The following is a 22,984-nucleotide window of genomic DNA, read 5'->3' on the forward strand; positions in this document are numbered from 1 at the left end:
TCCTGTCGACGGAAATAATCTCCTTGAGAACCAATTTAAGAGAACCCTGTTATATTATCAGCAGGGAGCGCGATGGCAGCTGCCTTGTGGAGCTTTACTGTAAAAGCTTTGACCTTTGAAATCCCCGAGCTGTTCAACACCCGCTCCCTGAAGAATCCAGGGCTGCTGCACGAGCACTGAACAACGACAGCAGGGTAATGAACAGCTCATTTCCACCGAGAAACAAGATTATTCTCAGTCCGGCTTCCCGCTGACGAGCCGGCAGTCGGCACAGAGTCACTATAATCAGCTGATGGGTTTATTATGTGAAAAATAGATGTCCTCTCTTTCATTAAAACTCACAGCCGGGCCTTCTCTGACCGTGAGCTGTAATTTGTGCAACATCCTGCTGGTTTTCAACAACAGGATGCAGCCAATAGGAAAAAGTCATTTATTTTAATCCCAGCAGGAGCTGACGTTCCCATTCCTCCACTGCACAGATTACTATCCCGGATTTCTGACCTTAATCTGAACCTGAAAAGTAAATACACTCTTCAAGGTGCCTTATTAAATATCATAAAAATGCTTTGGCTCAAGTTTTGGTGACACAAACAAGCCACTGAAAACAACAAGATGGTTCCTTCTCTTTTTACGTCTTGCATATTTCCTGTGTGCTTCAGATTTCTTTGCCACACACGTGCAGCTGAGTGAAAACCTGCTGAGAGTCCTTGAAACCGGAACATGCACAAAGGGGCCTGACTACTACTACTGATAAATCTCACCTGAGGGATCAAGTGTGTGTTCACCATCTTCAGCTGCAGCGTGAGCGTGTTTGTTCCTCTCAGGTGTCTCAGTGCAGTGTAATGAGGGAGCCTGCAGGAGGAAGAGGAGGAGGAGGACGTGATGAGGGCTTTGTGCTCGCTGAATGGCAGTGATGAGCCACAATTAAGTTGCTGGGAGCAGAGAGGGCAGCTGACAGCTGGTTTCTGCTTAATGTTCCAGAACTCAAAGATTTACATGGAGCTGTTGCCCTGTGATAACATCCCCTTGGTTAATGTCTTTGCGAGGGAAGAGCAGGACGGACACTGCTTCTCTATATATGGACTCTTTGCATATGCAATAGCACATAAATATTGTGATGGAAATTCTGAAATACAAGAGGCTGGAACACCGAATTTATCTACATGTATTTTGATAGGGGCTTTCTGCAGCAAGATTCAAGCGAGAGAGTCACAGGGATCTCAGAGTGAAGATGGAGAACAGTCAAATGCAAGGATCTTATATAGGAGAACTAAAGCCGCTTGTCAGAGCCAGTTCAGACTGGTTCTGCAGGCGCAGTTTAAGACAGGAACTAAAGCACAGGAATAAAGGACTTGCATACATTTCCATTGGGTTCTTGAACAGTCAATAAGTAATGGAATGATCATACATGGGTCATGGAGTCTTAGACAGGTATGCAAAAAGCTACTTTTCAACTATAAAATAGGTTTCAACCACACTTAGTCATTTTCCACTACACTATCTATACTCATATTTATTAATTTGATAAATGATAAAGAAATCGTACTTTAATAACCATGTGGGCTATATGGTACATTTTCATTGTATTGAAAGTTGCCAGCTTCAAAAATCCAACAGATTATTTTAGTTTATCTGAGTAGTTTCCTGTTTGTGCAGCACTTAAATGGTTGTGATAGATTTTGAAAGCCTGATGGGAAAGTGGATGAAGCAGCAAATAGAAACTCTGAGGTCTTTAATATTTGTTTTTCAATCAGAGTTATAATCTATTATTGACAAAGGTCATCTCATCGTTAATGGAGCATGAGGTGATACAGGCATCTCACGTTGTTTGTTGTGGTTGTCACGTGACGCTGGGAGCCAATGACAAGCGACTTCTGTCATTTTTCTCCACAAACAGACTGAACAATCAGCTGCGTCAAGCCAACAGGGACGAGAGCAGATCCCAGATCACTTGCCCTTCAAAATAAAAGTCTGGCTTTTGTCTTATGATGTCGAGACGTAAACAGCACAAATATGGAGTGAATAACATAAAGTGTATGTAAAGCACCTTGAGCTGCATTTCTTGTATGAAGGTTCTATACAAATAAGGTTTATTATTATTATTATTATTATTAAGATTTGTTTATTTATACCAAACACATGCACAGACATGCACAACACACTCATGCAATGGTAGGTAAATGTATCCTCTGCATTTAACCCATCTGGTGCAGGACACACAGAGCAGTGAGCAGTCATGTACAGCGCCCAGGGAGCAGATGTTGGGGGAGTAAGGTGCCTTGCTCAGGGGCACTAGACAGGGTAGGGAGAATCCTCTTGGATTTTTGGACAGATCAATCCAGGTTCGTCTTTTGATGTCTCTCCGTGGAGTCGAACCAGAGACGAACCTGAGACCTTCTCTGCCCATAGTCCAAGTTTCTAGTAGTAGTAGTGTTATTATTAGTAGTATTAGTAGTAGTAGTAGTATTTAACCTTGTGCATAGTTTTTAATTTGATGCACAATGTGCTGTTCTGAATCTGCTGTTGTATTTTTGTCTGAGAACAATAGAGTTGTGATGACACTTCACCACTAGATGTCACTAAACTCTACCCACTGAGCCTTTAACTAAGGTGATTGTGACCCACACAAGATAAATAATTGTATTAATCTAGAGTCAAATAATATGGGGGGTGGGGGGAATTAACGTGAATCAATTAGCCATTTCCCCTCATTGGATTCTAGAGGCTTTGATTGTGACACAGCTCACCGGAAGTGTCTCTCTGGCTCTACTTTACCTTGACAGGTGGAGGGAGCTCCACACGCCGCGGATGTGATCCGGTCCGGCGGCCGGTTCGCTGCTGCTGCTGGCGGCCGCACTTCACGGCAGCTTGCTCGCTCCCTCCGCCGGCTCCTTGGTCGGTTCCTCGGTCGGTGTCACGTTGATCCGTCGAAGATGCGCCCGGTGCCTCCGGTGCTGCCAGCGGGTCCCCGGTGTCGATGAGTCGCTCGTGCACCGAGGGAAGTTTCCCTCCTGCGACCTGAGGCGGATCGTTGTGCACGAATCTCTTCACGCGCACGGTGAGTGGCTTTGCATGTGCACGTATCGGTTATACGTTCAAGAGCGAAACTCAATTAAATCGTGATTGATCAGAGACACGCATGCAGGAATCCCACTTTGAATTTAGGGGGTTATTATTTTTTACGTCTGTTTTATTTTCAACTTGTAAATCATCTCTAAGCTGTTATATAAATAAAGTTCCTGTTTATTATTATTTACCCAGATTTAAATTAATCTACTGAATTAAACTTTGAAGGGTTAGAGAGTCGAAACCTGTTTGTCCTTTTAAAGGTGAAATTCCGACCAAATGTGTTTTTGGATTTATTGATATTTAGATTTTTGCCAGAAAAAGCCTCAAAACGACAAAAATGTGTGATGTCACCTGGATCCAGTGAATCTCTCACACCTCAGTCCCCTGACTTCATTATAGCCCCAGTGCTCTCGTATTTAAATATTAGAATACACACTATGTGCAGGGACATATCTAGTCTCACTGGTTTTAATGGAAATCAGTCTGTGCCATGATTCCTCTCCATACCTGGAAACACTTCCTCATTATTTCCTGCATGTTTTTTAAAGACCTTCCCTCCCATACATTAACCTGTGACATCACCAGATGCTGGCAGCAGTAAGGGGAGTCTGTAAGTTCAGCAAACAGTTCTCTGGCCACATGTTGATGCTGGCACCGGCGGTGGGTAGAACCTGTTCTCTCTCTCTCTCTCTCCCTGTGGTCGGCTGTGTGCTCATGCAGTGGGTTAATGGCAGCGGCGTCGCACAGTGACTGTGCAGCCCGGCCTCGCCACTAATCTCATCACAGCACTGCTGAGGTCTGACCCTGGGGGCTCGGCCGCGGACGTGCCGCAGGAACATCGTGTTGAAAGTTAGTTAGGTGGGAAATTGGGATCATGAGTGTTGTTGTTTAGATGTTTGCCAGGACACGCTGCCACACGGCCAGAGAACAACGTGTGACCTTATCTCCATCCTATCCCTCTGTCCTTGATTCCAGCCTCCATTGTCAGTCGGAGGCAGTTGTCAGAGCCTGCCCGGCTGCCGGTTACATAACATCACCACAGTTTAGTGAGCAGAGGGGCTCTCAGGCGCAATTGAGCAAACACAAAGCAGAACGAGGCCCACGTTACGTAAGGTGTGTTTTCCTTCCACTTGGCTGGGGTGATGCAGATGATGCCGGTCCAGAAATAGGACAGAGGACAGGAGGACGTGATGCTGCACAGGCTGCGTTCACCAGTGGAGGAGTCTACAGATGAGCCTGGTAATGCACCCGATGGTGAGGTCTCTCACGGCCACTTAGCAGGGAGGGCGATTTGCCTTTCCTCGTGCAGCTGCAGGTCTGGTTTTTGAAGCTCAACGCTCCCAGCGGTGTGTGACGTGAACACGTGTGCGCGGCGGGCACCAGTGAATGTTTCATTCAAGGACATATTCGTTTAATGTCTGCTAAGAGCGCCGGGGGGCGGGGGGGGGGGGGGTGTGTGTGATCGCCCTCCCTCTGGTTAACATCAGCAAAGTGCTTCTGTGGTTTCACATGGGTCGTTAGGTTGGATCGCTCTGGGTAAGAGAGGCCGCCGTGACTTTCTTTACAGATACACACAGAAAAGAACATGGAACAGGTAGAACAGGTAGAAAGAGAAGTGGACAGTTAATCAGTTACAAATAAAACCAGTGAAGTGCATACCTCTGCCCAACAGCCCCCCCTTTGGAAACCACGTTTATATTCACTACATCCATGGGCTTCTTCTTAATTTGCAACAAATCGCACAAACTAAATATATGTAAATTTTTTCAACTCAATGAAATTGTTGCATAACACCTTATTTCACAATGTTTTTAAAGAGAATCCACCTACTGATTTGGATCAACACCAAATCTAATTGTTCTTTCCTGACTGATACCGGATCCTTCCACCAGGTTTAGTGATAATCTGTCCAGTAGGTTTTTCCTTATCTCGCCAATTTACATACAAACAGATGAAAACTCAACCTCCTCGGCTTCTAAATCACATCGAAATGACATCAAACATATTATAAGCAGATTTTTACGGTGTGAAAAGGGCATTTCAGTTAAATATGTAATTCCATTGGAGATATTCATTTGCATTTCTGCTCATATATTTGCCAGTTTTGAGTTGAGTTTACAGCACTTATTGATTTTTGCTGCACTGACGGATAATGTTGCCTCGGCGCTGACAACTTTGATCCATCACTCGCAGCTCAGAAGAACAAATCACCTCCGTCTCACGTCGGGGGGGGGTGTTTGTCACGTTGCCTCTCACTTGTGGAAGTTGCATATTTGAAGTCCTGTGTTTGAAGAGCGTGTCCCTGTCAGTGATTTCAAAGAAGCAGTCAGACGAAACTGGATCACTGGCTGTTCTTTGAAATCTTGGTACGATGATGATGAGATGTTGTTTGATACAAGAGTCAGATGTTTGATGCTCAGGGGGAAAGTGATTCGGTTGTGTTTCCCTCAGTAAATACACATTTCTTCAGAGTCTGCAGCAGATGATAAAAAGAGAGACACTTTAAATATACTGACTCATTCTAAATTTAAGTACAGCAGCAAAATTCTTGTTATATTGTGTTTTATGGGGAATACTTATTCTGACCTACTTAAACCAACTGCACATAGGCATGTGATGAATTCACGCATCATAACCTTCTGGAAACACTCATTTCTGAAAATCTTAAATAATTCAAATGTTCACATTTTGACTAGCTTCTCCAGCTTCGGGACAATTTGCAGATTGTAATCGTCTTTTTACATCTTTCGATGAGCACCCGGTGGAATCAGTGCTTGTCATGGGTTCGCACGGCGGTAAATTCATTAAACCACGTGATACAACGCCATGAAAGAAAAACCACACGGGGCAAATGAGAACTCTGCATGTGGAGATTTTATTTTTGTAACATAACGACGCTTAAGAAGAGATCGTAGAGAAGCACTCACTGAGCTTGAGGGAGCCACAGCAGCACTGCAGGAGCCGTGGGCTGCATCCTAATAAAGCCAGATGACTGCAGAGGGAGCTGTGGAAACCAGACGGAACAGCAAACATCACAATTACATCATCCCCCCAAATCTGCACTTCACACTGCCATTCTGTAATTCATCTCTGAGAGTACAGTTAAAATACTCCTGATATACAGATATAAAGCAGGGGAACTTCACAGAGCTAGCCTCAGATGAAACTGTTCACCACTGATGTGTTGTCAGATGATTCGAAAATAATGGAACCAGACTGAAGATCCATCCCCACGTGTGTATTGTACATTTTCCAGGGAAATTAAAAGTCCCCCTCAAAAGCAACGAGGGTCATTTCCCAGTGTAAGTTGCGCCTGCAGCACGAGCTGCTGCTGTTATCTTTTTATTACCAGTGTATATAAAACCCAGCAGCAGCAGCCCGGTGCTTCACACAGCTCGTAAAGATCTGTGTGAATACATCTTGTGATGGATGTTTGTTTGTTGTGCGTCTTGTTGCCAACATGATTCATGTGTTGACCTTTTTGCTTCCACATCGCCGTATTAAAACATAATTTGACAAGGCTTAATTTATAATCCTTTTTAGCTTCATGTGATTGATGAAAAATGAAACCTGATGACCTGTTTGCGGTGGCCCATGGAGGACTGTGAATGTGAGAAGGGTCAGTGATCACGACTCAAGCAGCTCCTTCACGTGTAAAGCGGAGGGTCTAGTGTTCAATTCCCCCCTCTGGCTGCTGCCTGACAGATGCTTCACTCTGTGTCTGCTGATTAAGCTTCCCCACTGAACTTGTTTGACCTTCTTAAGAGCGGCGAGAGGAACACCTCTTCACCGTTTCCCTCAGGTCCACATTTGCTACTTTGGATTAATGAAGCAGCAGAGCGGTTTCAGAGGTTTGCGATTTGGAAATAAGCAGCGAGGTGATTGTTTGTCCCTGCAGGCACGATGGTGTGAGGCTGCTGAATGAGGCCGCCCGGACAAACATGATGGAGGAGGCTGCCAGCCAACTCGAGAGGGAACACGTGCACAGCGTCTACGACAAGATCGCTCCGCATTTCAACGACAGCCGCTACAAGGCCTGGCCCAAAGTGCGGCAGTTCCTGCTGGACCTGCAGCCGGGAAGCATCGTTGCCGACATCGGTGGGTGAACGATAGATGTCATGAATCATGTAGATAGATGTCTTCCTCTTTTGTTTGTTGGTTGTTGTTTTATTCCATCGAAGCAACAATCATTTGACCTTAAAAACAGCAGCTTCCAAATGAGAGTTATGATTCACTGACTTTGAAAAGAGAGAATGTTTGCTCTTTCTTTCCCCCTCCTCACCCTGAACGTCTGTTCTCGCTCTGTGTACTGTACAGTATGTGTCATGTATGTGAGAGGGAACAATCTCCTGTGAGAAATTTGACAGAACATTTGAACATTTACACTAGACTGTCACTTTTTTTACTACTGTATTATCCTACCTATAGTGTATTCATACTTATATATTTTTATATATTTATCTTGCTCATAGTGTATTCATCATTCTATTATCATACAATTCCTCTTAATATTCCATATTTCTTACTGTACAGATCTTATTTATTTACATATTCACTTTAAATATGCACAATACTCTGTACTTTTACTGCCTTTTTTGCACTTCTGGTTAGATGCTAAACTGCATTTCGTTGCATAAGCACTTGTACAGTGCAATGACAATAAAGTTTAATCTAATCTAAAATCTAAAATAGCGTCAATACTCAGAAACAAGTCCAGCATGTTCCGGAGTATTTTCAAACTGTAGCTATCTTAATAAAGACTAAGAGGTTATTAAAAACCAGCGTTTAGCTCCAATATTCAGCAGGAAACTTGAAAAATATGAAGAAACTGCAGCCCAGGAGAATGAATAACTCCATGTGGCTGCAGGGGGCGATGTTGCTTTGTAAAAGTTGCACTGTATTTCCAATCTAATCACGAATCATTCCTGATCTGTCACTACAGCTGACCCTCTTGTCCTTTTGCAGGTTGTGGCAATGGCAAGTATCTCCACATCAACCAGGAGGTGTTCAAGCTGGGGTGTGACGTTTGTCGCCCCCTGGTGGACGCTGCCTGGAGCCAAGGCCACGAGGTGCAGATGTGCGACGGGCTGCGCTTGCCTTACAGAGACGGCTGCTTCGACGCCATGCTCTCTATCGCAGGTAACAGAGGGCAGGGGGGGGCGGGAGGGGAGGGCAGGGGGTTGTTGATGTCTCTCGCCCGGTGACCAATCGGCTCCTCCGTATGCATGAAGCTCCACCGACGCAGCTGCTGCTTGCCTCAGATTAAATGGACTCATGATAATGATAAACATCAGCAGACCTGGAGCTTGTGTTGCCAAGTCAACAGAGAGAAATAATTCATGTGTGTCCCCCAACAAGAGTGTGATTAGGAGCCACTCTGCTCATTTGTCTGGTGTGCCCAGTACATAATGTTTCTTGACTGCAAATGTGACGCATCATCTTAATTAAGTAAATCCCTTCTCAACCGCCCACTTGACTCTTGCATTCGTGTATTTTCTCCTAGTCATCCATCACCTGTCCACCAAAGAGCGGCGTATTCGAGCAATAAGGGAGATGGCCCGCACCCTGCGAGTGGGCGGACGCATCATGATCTACGTGTGGGCCATGGAGCAGAAGCGTCGTAAATTTGAGAAGCAGGACATCTTTGTGCCGTGGAACCCCAACCCTCAAGGTCCCGTCAAGTCCAGGAGGAGGGCCACGGCACAGAGTGTGAGCGAAGCCATAGACAACGCCGACAAGCACAGGAAGGTTAGAAGCACATCCTCCGTGGCGGACGAGGAAGACCTGACCAGCGCCACGCCGCAGCACAGGACGCAGAGACTGTGGTTCTTCTCCCGGTCTCTGGACTCTGTGTTCGACTTTGGGAGTTTAACCCTCTCCCGCTCGTCCTCCAGGGAGCTGAGCACTTTGTCCTCGCCCACGGGAGAGAGCGAGGGGACCAAGGCGACGCAGCGCGGGAGAGGGCGCGGCCTCATCAAGCAGGTGTCCAGCTTCTTCTATCCTGCGTCTGTGCTCGGATCGGAGGAGGACGTCTTCGACCCGGTCACAGACCTGCACAAGGCCCCACACGATCGGGGAGGCAACTACAACAACAACGCGGCTGGCAGCGAAGGCCCAGACAACCAGAGTGTCTCATTGTCTTTAGCCCAGGAGTGTGGCTCCCTGGCCCTGCCGGACCTGGTGCCTTTCCAGAGGGGGCATCTCAAACAGTCTGTAGACGTGGGCGAAGGAGGGCCAGCGGGGAAAGAACGCCAGGAAAGCACACAGAGTCCTCAGGGGAGCGAGGGACAGCTGGAGGGCTCCTGTCTGAGGTACTACCACGTCTTCAGGGAGGGAGAGCTGGCAGCGCTGATAGAGAACCACGTGGAGGAGCTTCACGTCACACACACTTACTTCGATCATGCCAACTGGTGTGTGGTGGCCGAGAAGGTCCAGTTGTGGAAAATATGATTTCTAACCCGTTTGATTTTTTACTTTGCATCAACTCTGCCTCAAGTTTTAATATTGAAGCACACATTTTATGATTATTAGAATTTTTTAACTGGAAAAGGTGTCGAAGTGCAGATGTAGTCATTGTTGAAGACACTGTACTATACCATGTTTTTTTTATTTATTATTAGGTATTTATTAAATTTCAATAATTGAAACCAACAAGCAGTATCCATGTTTCTAGTGTATGCTCCCTTTTAATGTCAATAATCAGATTTTATCATCTTCCCAAAGCAATTTCCAGGATTTTAACCTTTTAAAAAAAGGGAATTTCTTCAGTGGAGATGTTATGAAATGTTGTTTTTACTCTATGGACTAAATAGTAGCCAAAGGGGAATTTGTGAGGCCACAGCAGGGGGGCGGGGAACCTTCTCCTATCAAGATTCATCTCAGTTTTTAAAACACCCTTCAAGCCCCATAGGTGTCCTACATTCCTATATACACTACATACGCACTGTTTTGTCAGGGACATCAGCTGCTTCCATAATAAAAGGGAGGGGGGGGGGGCACTCTTTTGTTTACTTTTCACGTCTGGAAACTTCTCAGCAAAATGCTTGAGGGAGTTTTGCTCCTCACTCACCAGCATATTCAGAAGAAACACCGGGCTGTTTTTTTTCATTCCTGTCACACTGAGTTGCCTTTTTTTCTTTAACAAAATGTGATTTGTCCATTTCTAATAGAAAGCAGTCAGATATGACACATAACAACTACCCTATGTGTTTCAATCAGCCTGGACGACATGTCAGTCTCCTTCTTTCACATTGTTTTCTGTTATTGCAGAAGAATTATCCCACAGGCCGGAGGTTCCCCCCCCCCCTCTTTGAACCACTGTACACTCTTCCATTCCTGATTTAAAGGTTCAGTGGGTAGGATTTTGGTGACATCTAGTGGTTAATAGGCATACTGCAACCAACTGAATGCCTGGTTGCAGAATATGAATGTTTGGTTGTTTGGGGCGACCGTAGATGAAAACAGGATTAGTATTTTCCGTATCCGGATCCCTCGGAATCTTTCACACTGAACCTTTAATGCGTTGACTTAAGTGGATTTTGGTTTAACTCTGTGTGTCTGCCTGTCTTACAATCGCACGTTCCTTAACCAAGAATCTGTTTTTTGTCATTTAGGTGGTGAACGGCTCATTTATCATAAACACTAATATACAGTAAAACAAGCTCATTGTCGTGGAGAGCATCTTCCGAAAACATTTGCGTAATTAGCTCGTGTTTTAAAGAACGTGTTGCCAACGTGTGTGCTCGATGTCGATATTTGTGACAGTTATGTTTCGTCTTGTAACAAGCTGAATACGCCACGAGTGTGTGTGTGTGTTTCAGCGAATCGACTGCCTCCTATACTGTGAATAATCATTGCACTGTACCACCAATGTTGCTGCTTGGTGTCGCTGTATGGCAGATTTCGGTGAAACTTGAAACCTGCTGGTTCTCTGTCTCCATCGTGCCAAGGACGGTGCATATGTGCGTCAGTACAGTGTGTTTGTGTGTGGACCAACCATGTTTGCTCTGAGGGGACACTGGTACGATAATGTCTCATGTGACCCGGTGTAAAATGCCTCTTGAATTGAATTGTCCTTATTAAATACTTTCATTCATCAGTTGTGTTGTGTTGCATTTCCTGACATTAACGGCTGTGTCATAATTCAGTAGAAACCAATAAGTTTATTATTCAACTACAGAATATTAAATGGTGAGAGGCTGTTACTAGCACAGAGGTTATGATGCAGTCACAATGAGGTAAACAGAAAGTTGAACAACGTTTTAGTGACTTGAACCATGATCAACAACTTTCCTGAGATGAGGTCACGTTGATGGACGATTATATTAACTTCGGACGAGCAGCAGGTTCATTTAATGCAACCGTCTTGTCCATATAAACCATAAAAGCTCAAAACAAAGAACAAGTGTTAATTGCAAGTTTTAAAAAGTCCATCGTCTTTTGTCCTTTTCACGATTCTCAGTAAAAATGTAATGCTGTTGCATGTACAGTATTTATTTATTTACAGTATATATTAATATTGGCTGCTGAAGATCGAGTATCAGACTTTGAGGATCCTCTTGAAGGTTTCACAAGCCACACTCCCTCCAGACCTGCAATATAAAGGACATTAGGATCATGCTCGGTTTAACCAGTCGTCACATTTTGTTTTTAATGTTTCTGTGCTGAATGATTAGTCGGTTTAAACCATTGAGTTTCCTTCACCTGAGCAGCTGCTCTGTGGACGATGGAGTGTCTGAGGGCCAGTTTGTCCACGTCTCTTGAATACCCTCCTCCGATAACAGCAGCAGCAGGGATGCCTCTGCTCACCACAGTCTTCAGCACATACAGATCTCTCTGATACAGCCCTGGGAGAAACTCTGGGTCAATCAAAAGTAGTCTAGAGATGATTTGTGGGTAGATGTGTGTGGGTGTGTGTCGCTCACCATGGTCCGTCAAGCGGAGCCTCCCGAGTTCATCGTCCAGATGAGGGTCGACGCCGGCGTCATAGAGGACCAGGTCTGGACGGAAAGACTCCAGGAGCCGGGGAAGGTGAGCCTCCACTGTTGAGGACATCACCGGACATGGAAGATACTGGTTTACTCACGTTCAATACAACAGTTTTATGCCACTTTTGAAACCAGCAAATACAAAATAAATGTCTAAATACACATATTAAACTTTAGTAATGACTTGAGTGTAACACCATTGATTGTGTGAACGTGCCTGTGGAGAGGTAGTCCTTGTCTTCCAGTCCATCCTCCAGGCTGATGTCCAGGTCACTCTGTTGCTTACGGAGGGGGAAGTTTTTCCCACAATGCACTGAGAACGTAAACACACACGGCTCCTCTTTAAATATGAAAGCTGTGCCGTCGCCCTATTGGAAGCACAAAAAGGAAGTTTAACTCCAAACAGTCTTAAACATCTTGTTCTTATCTTAAAGAGTTAACAGAAGCAGAGACGAGTACCTGATGCACGTCTAGATCCACAATCAGAACCTTCCTCCTGGGTGAAGAGTTGCCCGTCAGGTATTTGGCAGTGACAGCCAGATCATTGAGGAGACAATATCCTGAACCGTAGCTGGGAAAAGCATGGTGGGTTCCTCCTGCTGTGCTGCAGGCCAGACCCCTCTGCAGAGCCACCTCAGCAGCGAGGAGGGTCCCACCTGGCAACAAGCAAACTGGGTCACGAGGAGCTGATATTTCCACAGAGCTGTGAATCCATCTGCGACTGTTATCTCCCTCTCACCGGTCTCATATCGACAGCGTCTCACTAAGCCCTCACTCCAGGAGAAGCCCGTCTTCCGCTGGTCCTTCTCACTTATTCTCCCGTGTAGGAAGTTGGTCACGTATTCTTCTGTGTGCACACGGCTCAGCAGATCTTCAGAGGCAATTTCAGGCACCCACACCTACTGTGAGGGGGGAAATCCCACTAACAGCAAGTTCCAGTACAACCATTTATCCACTAACTTATAATATCAGTTTTTATTGATAAGTAGATTTCTCTCGATTAATTCATTAATTATTTAATCCATATGTGAGCCTGACTGATTTAACAGCTGGTCAGAAAATACAGGCTAAAACTGGACTTTCACATACAAATCTGTATTTGTGTTCATGTTTGTTGATATGAACATTTTCTTTTGCAGAATAAACTGTGTAGAAAAGACGGACATTCATTAATTAGCTTAACTATAAAAAATAAATGTTTATTGTCCATATTTATTCAATTTATTTATAATTGGTTGCACGTGTTTTCCTTTTGTTACTCATTATTTATAATCATGTTAATGTTTAAACTGTAAAATATAAAGCCTTAGTGACATGTCTTTGTCATTAGGGTTTGGAATTGATGCCTATTTGTTTAATTTATATACTATATGTGTCACTATCAAATTAGTTTTACTCTTTCATATTGGAAAGTTCAAGCACAACCTCATCTTATAAAATTAGTCTTGATTACAGATTTTCCTGTTGTTCTTGATCATATAATCCACAAGTCGTTTCCTTTATTGATTAGTCAATTAATGTAGACCCAAGATCCCATCTTTGAAAGTTTCGTCCAATTAACAGCCAGCAAAATATGTCGCATTTGAGGTTCCAAAGGAAAATAGCATCATCATGAATAACTTCAATTAATATTTACTATTGGTGACATTTTTATCTGTTAATAACGAGCCTCGTGGTCACAGCTCGTTTACAGTAGAAACGAGTGACTCACCTGTTCGTGTGTGATGACCTGGTCTTGTAGTAGAAAGTGTAACACTCGGGGGAACTTGCTCATGGGGAAGCTGTGGTTCGGCGGGAGGTCGCACACGTACCCCGCGTGGTGGATTATGGGAAGGTCGCTGGACTCGTGTCTGACCTGATGGGAACCAGGTGAGTCTGTGACTTACAGGAACAATAATAAAAACCAAACGGTCAGTTCTTACTGTCTCTGCGTGGAAACGTCTGCAGGAGGGGAAGTCTGCACCGAGCCAGCGAGCGACTCCTCTCAAGAACATCCGCTGTGATCCCGTCATCTCTCTGAGGAACCGCTGAGGTCAGGAAACATGCATCTCCATCATAAACCACCTGGCTTGTTGACGGATGTTGTGTGTGTCTCCCTCTCTGCTGCTGCCCCCTGCTGGAGTGGAGTGGACGTGAGGCAGAGGCGCACTTAGGGGTGTCCACTTCCTTCTCTCTTTTGACAGTTGGGCCGAGAGAGCTGCAATAACGTGCAATAAGAATAAAGAACGTGTGAAATTAAGAAAGCAACTTATTTAAAGGTCAAGTGGGTAAGACTCATGTGAAATGATCTATTTTGCAGAAACTGAATATTAAATAACCCTAATGATGTTTGCACTACTGTGTTTCCTCTAAATTGTATGAATTGTTGTTTTTTAATCATAGAATGGACTCTTAATATTGTAAACTTACTTTTACATCAGGAGCAAGTTCTCTCTACGTAGGCAGCCATGTTTTTTTTGTTTTTTTACAGTAGCCCAAACTAGACGAACTAAACACCTTTTGAGTTTTTGTGATAACTGAAGCTGCCACAGGTTCTCTGTCATGTTTGGAAGTGGAGAGTGAGGAGAGGGGTGTTCAGCTGCAATATGCAATTTCACCACTAGATGTCACTGAATTCTACAAACTGAACCTTTATAGACACCTGCCATGCTAATAGTCACAACATTGCAAACTCAGAAAACATATATTACTCTGACTCCATGTACCAGTATATCCGGCTATTCTCTTGCTAGTCTCAAAGCATCTAAGCATTTGTCTCTTGTCCAGTTAGACACTTAAAACATAAAACACACATTTTTACCCAACTTTTTAATGAGCAAAAATGTGTGTTATCATCCGCATTAGTTGCCATTCAAAGCTCCTTGATTGTGACCTGGAAGAGGTCACTACGTTGTCTGTTATTGAATCCACGTCTTTTTCTTCTGGCGTCTCTGGTGAATCTTCTTTATCTTTATTCTTTATCCTCTGAGCTGCATCTGTCGAAGAACACAATCCAGATCCTTGTTTTTCCAGAGTCAGGACACCACAGCGCACTGGTACAAACTACAATACACATTCTTTACACAGTTTACTTGAGTTGAATACAGCCTCCTCTTCTGTTAACAGAATCATTTTTCCTTTCTCTTCTACGCTCTGCTGTCCAATCCAATTTTCTCTGCAGACATTTCTCTCCGAGTTCCGACCCGGTGCAGATGAGACTCTTTTCAATCTGTACTTTCAGCCCCCCCCGTAATCGCTAAAGCTGCTTCAACAGAGAAAATGTACAGCTTTTCAACCCATGACAGATGGTTCACCCTCTCGAGTGTATTTACAGTATATGAGAGGAGCTGTTTTCATCTGCATTCACTGGAGTTTCTCTCTTTGTCCATCTTCTCCCACTCCTCCTCTGCAGCTGTCACTGTCCACTCCCCCCCTGTGAAGCTGAAGTGTGCTGTGACTGTGGTAATCACAATGACACAGCATCATCTATGGTGTGACAGTTCAAAGTGACAGTGGACTCTGTGGAAGAGGAGCTGCAGCGATTCTAATCATTTACCCACATCTCATGTATTCTCCTGTGTGCAGCCTGGTTTTTATGAGTTTTGACACTTTGGTGTTTTAGGGTTTGAATATTTTCTCATTGTAGATTGACACCATTTTTTTCCGTATCACAGCGCTGAAGTTGGTATTGTGTCTGGTTTTCTTCTCCATCTGTCTGTTTTACATCGCTGGCAGGCTCCTCAAGGCACTGTCTGGTGTACAGTCGGCTCAGGGGTTCTCCTGTGTGTGTGTGTGTGTTTGTGTCTTTGTGTGTGTGTGTGTGTGTGTGTGTGAGGATAGGGATTAGCACAGCCCCCACTGGGAGGGACTAGTGTACTCTCAGGCAGATAAGAAAAAAGAAAAGAGCGCTGGCCCCAGGTGCAGAGGAGGAGTCGCCTCCTACAGAGAAGAGATTAGACCTAAAATCAATTACTGACTTGAGCAGGAAGAGACGAGGGAGGAGAGGAGACTCTCTTTTCAAATCAGAGACTCAAATGTATCCTGGCAGGCGGATTGAGTCTCTCCGTGCAGTAAACAAAGGTTATTTGGTTTTATTAACATATAGATTTTTTATCTGTTCTCCTTCAGCCTCTGTGTTTCTCTAAATGTTGCAAACCCCGCTTTTGTTTTTTCTACGTTATCATTTATTTTCTATTCATAACGAGGATTTACTAGCAGACTCATGCAAGAAATTAAAATTTGAGCTGTATAATCGTTTCCAGTGAACATTATCATATCTGCACTGTTTTTGTCAAATCCCCATTATGGTAGGGATATAATTAAAGTCAATTCAACTTTTCTCTCTATAAAATGTTAAAATTATGGGGAAATAACAAGATGACATCTTAACAAACCTGTTTGCTGATGAACGATCCAGAAACACTCAAGTTGGATCAGATGATAAATCAATTATAAATCAGTTATCAGAGCAGGTTCCCAAATAACTCTATGTTGATCGACTAATCAATAACCATTGTTTCAGCTCCAGTGTAAACTTTCCAAATTACTTCACATGCAGTGAGAGACACAGATGCAATAATGACATTTTTTAACAGTGGTATGTTGGCAACATCCTTTTATAGCATATAACAATCATTGGCAGCCTGGAACAGCAGTAACACCATGTCTAAAGATCTAAACCTTCAAAGAAATGATCAACAAACTGATCCGCAGTCAGAGTTACAACTTGCAAATACATTATCCCAGTTTAATGTTGAATATTAGCGTTTAATGTGGAATAAAGATCTGCCTCATTGCCGAGAGTCTCCGGCTGCGAGCCAGCTGTGAGCGAGCAGCCGGCTGCTGCAGGGTGGCTGTGATCATTCCTACCAACGACAAAAGAAGAAGCTGACAACTGCTCAGCTCTGATCCGATGTTCCTCGTCTGTCATCAGGCAACGTAAAAGCTGAGCCCACTGAAGACAGTTTCCCTCTCTGCCAGCACCTGTTGTCATAAATAGCAGTTCAATTATTACTAAATATTATTTTCATGCTTTGAAAGTAGCATTGATGTATGTTCAACCGTAAAAACAACCACACGTTGACTCGGCTTTAAGAAGCCGTTGGACCATACCTTGTATTTCTTTGTTTCACACACGGTCGGGATCAATGTCAAGCTGCACGCAATGTGTGTTCAACCAAAATGAATAACCCCATCATCGCTGAATAGCCCTGTCATCTTGGCATGTCTTTTCAAGTTCTTGGAAGAAAATGTGTTTGCTGTCCAACCCCTGGCAGGGAGGGGGGTGTGTGTGTGTGGGGGGGGCATCAGACAGTGGATTCAAACCCATCTGTCATTTACACAACATCCCAATCACAACACGGAGCCCACGAAACCCCCCGTCCTCTCCCCCCCAACCTCACGACTCAGAGCGGAAGGAATTCGGTGGTTGATTGCGAGTGCTGGCAGAGCGTGTTGCAGCAGGTGAGGACAGGGGTGGTTGTTGAAGTGGATTAATTTGTAGCTACTCTGTGTGTGTGTGTGTGTGTGTGTGTATCTGCTGCCTCGTCCCTCTGAGACAATCCACCGGTCACATGAAAGGTTAAGAGCTGATTCACCTCTCGTCCACGCCGCTCCTCCTGTAATCAAGCTGCAGGGACAAGACTGTGGAATCATGTGAGTCACCATCATTGTAGTGGTTGTTTTCATGTCCCCATCATTATCACTGGAAGTGGCATCTTCTTATCTTTATTCAGGAATGAGCTGACGGGGGATCACTCACATTTGGCCTCATGTCGTGCGGCTGTTGTCACGAAAGTTGTTATCTGGTGTCACAGGACCAGTTGCACACAAACGAGGTGATGAAGTCTTAAGATATTGAACATACTGTAGATAATGATATTGACTATTGAAGAATGTCCATCAGGAGAGCGCAAGGCTTTACAGTCCCCTTATGCAACCACATTAAAATGAACTATATCCAGATTTGTATGAGCTCCAAACTCCACACACTCCTATATCGTCTCAATTTCAATCCTATCTCGCAAGAAAGTAAAAAAACAGAATCCTGGATCCGTCATTTGATTCTGATCTGAAACTAAATGTTACTGGATTCTTCCCTGACCCAGAACGCACCTTTCCAAGTTCCATGGGAATCCGTCCAGTATTTATTTGTGTTGTCCTCCAAACAGACACACAAACAAAACAGTTGTTCTTTGAGGACTAATTTAGCACTTTACATGCAACACTCCTCAATCAGATGAAAATATGGATTAAGGGGAAAGTTTTTTATTGATATGATTTCAATGTATATCACATTATACACAATAACATGAGGTGACTTTGCCCTTACACTTTAACCCGAGTTGGACTTTTCCCCTGAACATTTCCTACACTCTTACACAACTGAGTTGTTGCAGAATTACTGTATTTTAACCGGAATTTACACCTGAACAACCTCTGACCCACACTGCCAGGTTTGATCATGTGAGACCCTTATCTCTGCTCACACACACACCAGCACAACCTGTGAGGGTTTGGTTCTCCGACTGAGACAAAGTGAGACTGCAGAGAGGAGTGATAACACAGAACATCTGCCCGGGGTCTGTGGAATGCTGGGAATCTGTAGGAGAGTCGAAAACGCTGCAGAGATATTGAGTCAGACTGTGGTATTAATGGAATGTTTTCTAATGGTGTTTACATTTTGTAGCGTACTCGCCTGCTCTCTACAGCCGGGAACCGTTCACGTTACATAAGACGACCGAACGCAACAACTCTAAAGTAGATTTTCACGCTCCGACAAACACACCGTCTTTATGATGTGAATGCCTTAGGAACTGAATATTATAATTTCCCAGACTGTCAATCTATGGGACCTTAACAGACTCACTCTTGTTCTGCGCGGCAATAACATGTTGCACTGCTGGCAGAACCGACCTGTGAGCATCCAGCCGCACGTTTGAGCAAGGCAGCTGCACGGCTCCATTCCCTTCCCCTGACTTCAGTCTCACTGCGCGATGTGAAGACCACAGGCACTTCAGAGTGTCCGTCCTGACAGCCTGATACCGATGATAGGGAGAAGAGGGAGAGAAGAGACAAGGGGGGGGGGGGGTTGAAGGAACAGAATGTGTATGTCTCCTTGTGCACTGTAAAAAATACATTCTCATACCTCATCAGACATTAAGTGGTTGGATTTACTGTAACTGTCCCGAGTGAGTTGATCTTTTGTCAGTGACACATTAAATCTCTGTTGAACGTTTAACTTTAAGGGAAGCCTAATCGTCTTGATCCTGCCCCTAGTGGCCTGCTGCAGTAGGTATGTTAGCAGATGGGACATGGGCGAAACAATAAAGTCAAAATACACTTGTCAGTTTGTCATTTGGTAAACTGTGATATTTTATACCAAGTTTTTAACAATAACACACCAGAAGATAATCCAAAATATATCAAATTTATATAACTAATTCATATTGTTTTTATGCCTGGTTTGAGAAAATATTCATCATTTATCGCGGGGGGGAAATGGTATATTTTGTAGCCTCAGGTGATGCAATTCTTTAGTGAGTGGTTCATGAACTCTGTCATGTCGGCCTCCATACGCTCTTCCTGTTGAACGGACTGAGAAATGATCATTCTTATCACACTGAGGAATCAGACAAAAACAAACATTAATATCCTCTTGCAGTCGCTGTGCTTCTTTCTGGAGGGGTTGGCACCGAGCGTCTCCGCCTGCTGAGCGGATCTTCTCCTGGGCCGTGGTATTCCTGCCGTCTCTGGTAGTTTTCCTTGGCAGCACGTCCACGTCCCCCAGGTCCTGTCTGGACATAGTTGTCATAGCAGTGAGTGGCAGCAGGAAGCCTTGTGTTGTTTCCGTTTAATTCAACTCAGCTCGACTTTTATGGCCGTAGCTATAAAAGTTCAAAAACTGGAATTTGTATCTCCCTATAATCTTTGTTATATTTCAGGCAACGAAAAGTACAATATGAAAAAAAAGTGATCATGTAGTGCACACAGACCTGAAGACTGTGAAACATGAAATGAAACAAGCAAATTATATTTTTTGTACATCAATTTTATCAATCAACTCCATGAGAATCACAGAACTCTGGTTTTGATGTTGCACTTAAGATGGATATATGTCAATAGGAATCATTTATACGGCCAGGAAGTGTTGTATGGGCATTCATGGCCCCCAGAGGATGAACCTCCGACGTTTCTGTATCTGCACCAGAAGGCTAACATATCAACAATTGCGGTCTGTAGTTAAATTCAGTCCAATCATTCAATCAGGATTACATGTAGTTATATTCGTGATTGCCTAACTTTTTGTGTTCTCCAGTCATCAGATCCAATGTTGACGTGCTAAACTAAGATGGTAAATGCAGTAATTACACCTTCTGAACATCAGCACAATAGCATGTTGACAGTAGCATTGGGCTGAAAGCACGACTGTTATGGTACAGAACAGCATCGCTCTAGATAAGTGATATTGAAGTCAAATCCTTAAAACTCACAGCCTCGTTGAAACTGCAAATGATGAAGTCTATCAAAACTTAACTGAAGCTCAGAGACGCTGCTACTAGACTTGGTCAGTGTGAAGTGACAAACGACACTAAGACTTTGCTCTCCTTTATTTCCTCCTGCTCCAGGTGCTCATTCATACTTTCTCCCCCCACAGAAGCAAAGTCTGTGTTTTTCATGCAGTGACCCAAACGAGGCTGTTTCTGCCTCTTCTCTCTGCATCGGGGGGGCAAACGGGTTCTGCCAGGTTTCAGCCGGTGAGAACATCCAGCTGTGTGTGAGCCAGACGGTTCTCACTCCCAATCGGCCTTGGACTGCTCACCTCCACAGCTCAGATGCAGCAGGCACAGAAAAGGGCTGCTGTTCAGTAGGTGCAGCCAATTATTCAAGCTGCTGTTTTCCCAGTAGCTCCTGTCCTCTTTCCAACCTTTCCCCCAAATTGTTTTCTCTCATTCGCTCGAACCTGCACACCTTTTGTTTTCGGTACAAACACCACAACACAATTTCTGGTCTGTGTCAGTGTGAGCACTACCTACACACCAACATTATTACATCCACCGAGAAGCTTATTTTTTTGTCTGTGGTTGTTTGTTTGTTTACTGGACTGACTTCCATTATTTGTGTGGACCCAAGGTAGAACCCATCATTTGGTGGATCTAGAAATTCTCTTTCACTTTCTCGAACATTGCCAGAATCAAGGTTTTTCAATGTTGTTAACGAGAGTGATATTTGTGAGTGTATCCAAATATAAATGTGCATCTGGAGTTTTAAGATATTTATTCTTCCGGTTTCAACTTTTTAATAAATGAGCAGATTCAGAAGAGTTGGGTCATCATGGACAGTTTGGACCTGAGTTGTTCTACTTTAGACTCAGTAACATTTCCATGCAAACATTGATTTAATGCTAGGGAATGTAAACACAGATATGCAGCAAGGACATCAGGAATGTCACTCACTCCGACCAAATATTGAGAAACATTAAGTTTGCATTCGTACCTTATCTCCCTGCTCAAACACGGGGCTTTACACCTGTTACACGGCTGCTGTGCATACAACAGAATTTATATCTGCCTTCGATGTCTCGCATCTGAAGTTCTGTCAGAAAAAGAATTCCTGCATACTTTTATTACGCAGAAGGCTTCAGTGACGGGGATCTCCACCTAATCCATCATCCTTTTGTTTTAACAAGCTCAAGGCAAAAGCTAAAGATCATTTGTAAAGATGAAGAAGGAAGTTATGACGTTCCTTGCTGAGGGAGAATGACAGCCGGCAGATTTCAAAGTGCTTTTTCATGAATGAGTCAGTCAGCACTCGCTTTCTCTCGCCCCTGGCCAGAGGTCACCCTGAGTCCAAGGGTTGATTTGTGACCGTGGCTCCACCGCCTCGCCCCTGCTGACGAGACTCAGAGAACAAGCGGAATTAACAAAAGAGGGAATGAATCCCGCCGCGGCATAAAGGCAGGGACAATGTCCAGAGTGTGAACTGTGAGATTCTTTCCGCTGCGCCTCTGTCTTATCAGGGAGCCCAGGAGCCGCGTAAACAGCAGGTCCTCAAGCCAATGAGCAAGCAGATGCTCAGACATGCCCCCTTCATGTTTACCCTCCATGCTCATCCCTCACTTTCACTCAATTTCACACACAATCTCTCTATGTTGTGTGCCCGGCTCTTCCTACACACATTTTTGCTTTTTGCATGAATACTAGTTGTGTCCCTATGACTATTTCCTGATTTTTGTTTGCTGACATCCTCTTAGTTCAGGATTTATAATTTCATAAGCCGCACATAAACACGCGATACAGATTTCTTACTCCCAAGTTGTGGCATATAAAAAGCAAAGGGAAAGTGTTTTTTGGTTTTCAGCTCAGCGTCAAACTCCTCTCCCGAGCAGATCATCTCAATCTATGTGTAATATGCGTAAATCACCTCACATCTCCCCCCCCCCCCCCAACTTGAAAGCATTCCTGGGCCCTGTGCTTTAAAGCGTCGGGTCACGGCCGGCGGTTCATCTTGCTCCTGCTCGGCTCAGCCCCGGTGAAGTCAGCCATTCTTCACATAGCCTGTTTGTGAGAAAACCCATTTTACCTTGTTCTTTTACAGTGCCAGCCACTGATACACCCCCCCCCCCCCCTCGCAACTCACACACACACACACAAACACACACACACAAACTCACACACACACACACACACTCCCCCATCTCATTTCTCCGCCCCTCTCCATCTCCAAACAAGTACACATTCTGCTCGCTCTTACGCATATTCTGAATGGTTCAGTCACTGGTAGCTGAACACTCCTACAGGCCCCAGGGAAACACACAAGAGCAGGGGTTGGGTGGGGAGTGGGGGGGGGGGGTGAGCTGTGATGACAAGCTTGCCTTTTAGCAGAATAGGCCTATGGGGACATAAGTGTGGCTCAGCGAGGGGGGTGTCCAGCCCTCTTGGCTCTTCCAG

The 22,984-nt window shown here is 44.4% G+C and overlaps 2 protein-coding genes across 2 annotated transcripts; one reads left to right on the plus strand and one right to left on the minus strand.

Moving 5' to 3' along the window:
• The first annotated feature begins 2,784 nt into the window (after positions 1-2,784).
• Positions 2,785-11,164, plus strand: trmt9b (tRNA methyltransferase 9B). The gene is made up of 4 exons (XM_062386491.1): positions 2,785-3,058; positions 6,968-7,167; positions 8,035-8,208; positions 8,573-11,164. The coding sequence occupies exons 2-4, from the start codon at positions 7,011-7,013 to the stop codon at positions 9,517-9,519; spliced, it is 1,278 nt and encodes a 425-aa protein (XP_062242475.1). The 5' UTR covers positions 2,785-3,058; positions 6,968-7,010; the 3' UTR covers positions 9,520-11,164.
• A 47-nt stretch (positions 11,165-11,211) lies between these two features.
• hdac12 (histone deacetylase 12) lies at positions 11,212-14,146 on the minus strand. The gene is made up of 8 exons (XM_062386492.1): positions 13,979-14,146; positions 13,768-13,911; positions 12,796-12,955; positions 12,516-12,712; positions 12,274-12,424; positions 11,994-12,110; positions 11,773-11,915; positions 11,212-11,660 (listed from the first exon to the last, which is right to left on the minus strand). Exons 1-8 carry the CDS (start codon positions 14,066-14,068, stop codon positions 11,637-11,639), a joined length of 1,026 nt encoding a protein of 341 aa, XP_062242476.1. The 5' UTR covers positions 14,069-14,146; the 3' UTR covers positions 11,212-11,636.
• Between the last annotated feature and the right edge of the window lie 8,838 nt (positions 14,147-22,984).

This window comes from Platichthys flesus, chromosome 4 (assembly GCF_949316205.1).
Source record: "Platichthys flesus chromosome 4, fPlaFle2.1, whole genome shotgun sequence".
Classification (NCBI taxonomy): domain Eukaryota; kingdom Metazoa; phylum Chordata; class Actinopteri; order Pleuronectiformes; family Pleuronectidae; genus Platichthys; species Platichthys flesus.

What these genes read in the sequence shown, in the direction of transcription:
- trmt9b (XM_062386491.1), top strand. Translation starts at nt 7,011, where the DNA reads ATGATGGAGGAGGCTGCCAGCCAACTCGAGAGGGAACACGTGCACAGC. An exon ending in AAGCATCGTTGCCGACATCG is followed by an intron (nt 7,168 to 8,034) that starts GTGGGTGAACGA and finishes GTCCTTTTGCAG; the next exon opens with GTTGTGGCAATGGCAAGTAT. An exon ending in CGCCATGCTCTCTATCGCAG is followed by an intron (nt 8,209 to 8,572) that starts GTAACAGAGGGC and finishes ATTTTCTCCTAG; the next exon opens with TCATCCATCACCTGTCCACC.
- hdac12 (XM_062386492.1), bottom strand. Translation starts at nt 14,068, where the DNA reads ATGACGGGATCACAGCGGATGTTCTTGAGAGGAGTCGCTCGCTGGCTC. An exon ending in ACGCTGTCGATATGAGACCG is followed by an intron (nt 12,713 to 12,795) that starts GTGAGAGGGAGA and finishes GCTTGTTGCCAG; the next exon opens with GTGGGACCCTCCTCGCTGCT. An exon ending in TCCACAGAGCAGCTGCTCAG is followed by an intron (nt 11,661 to 11,772) that starts GTGAAGGAAACT and finishes TTTATATTGCAG; the next exon opens with GTCTGGAGGGAGTGTGGCTT.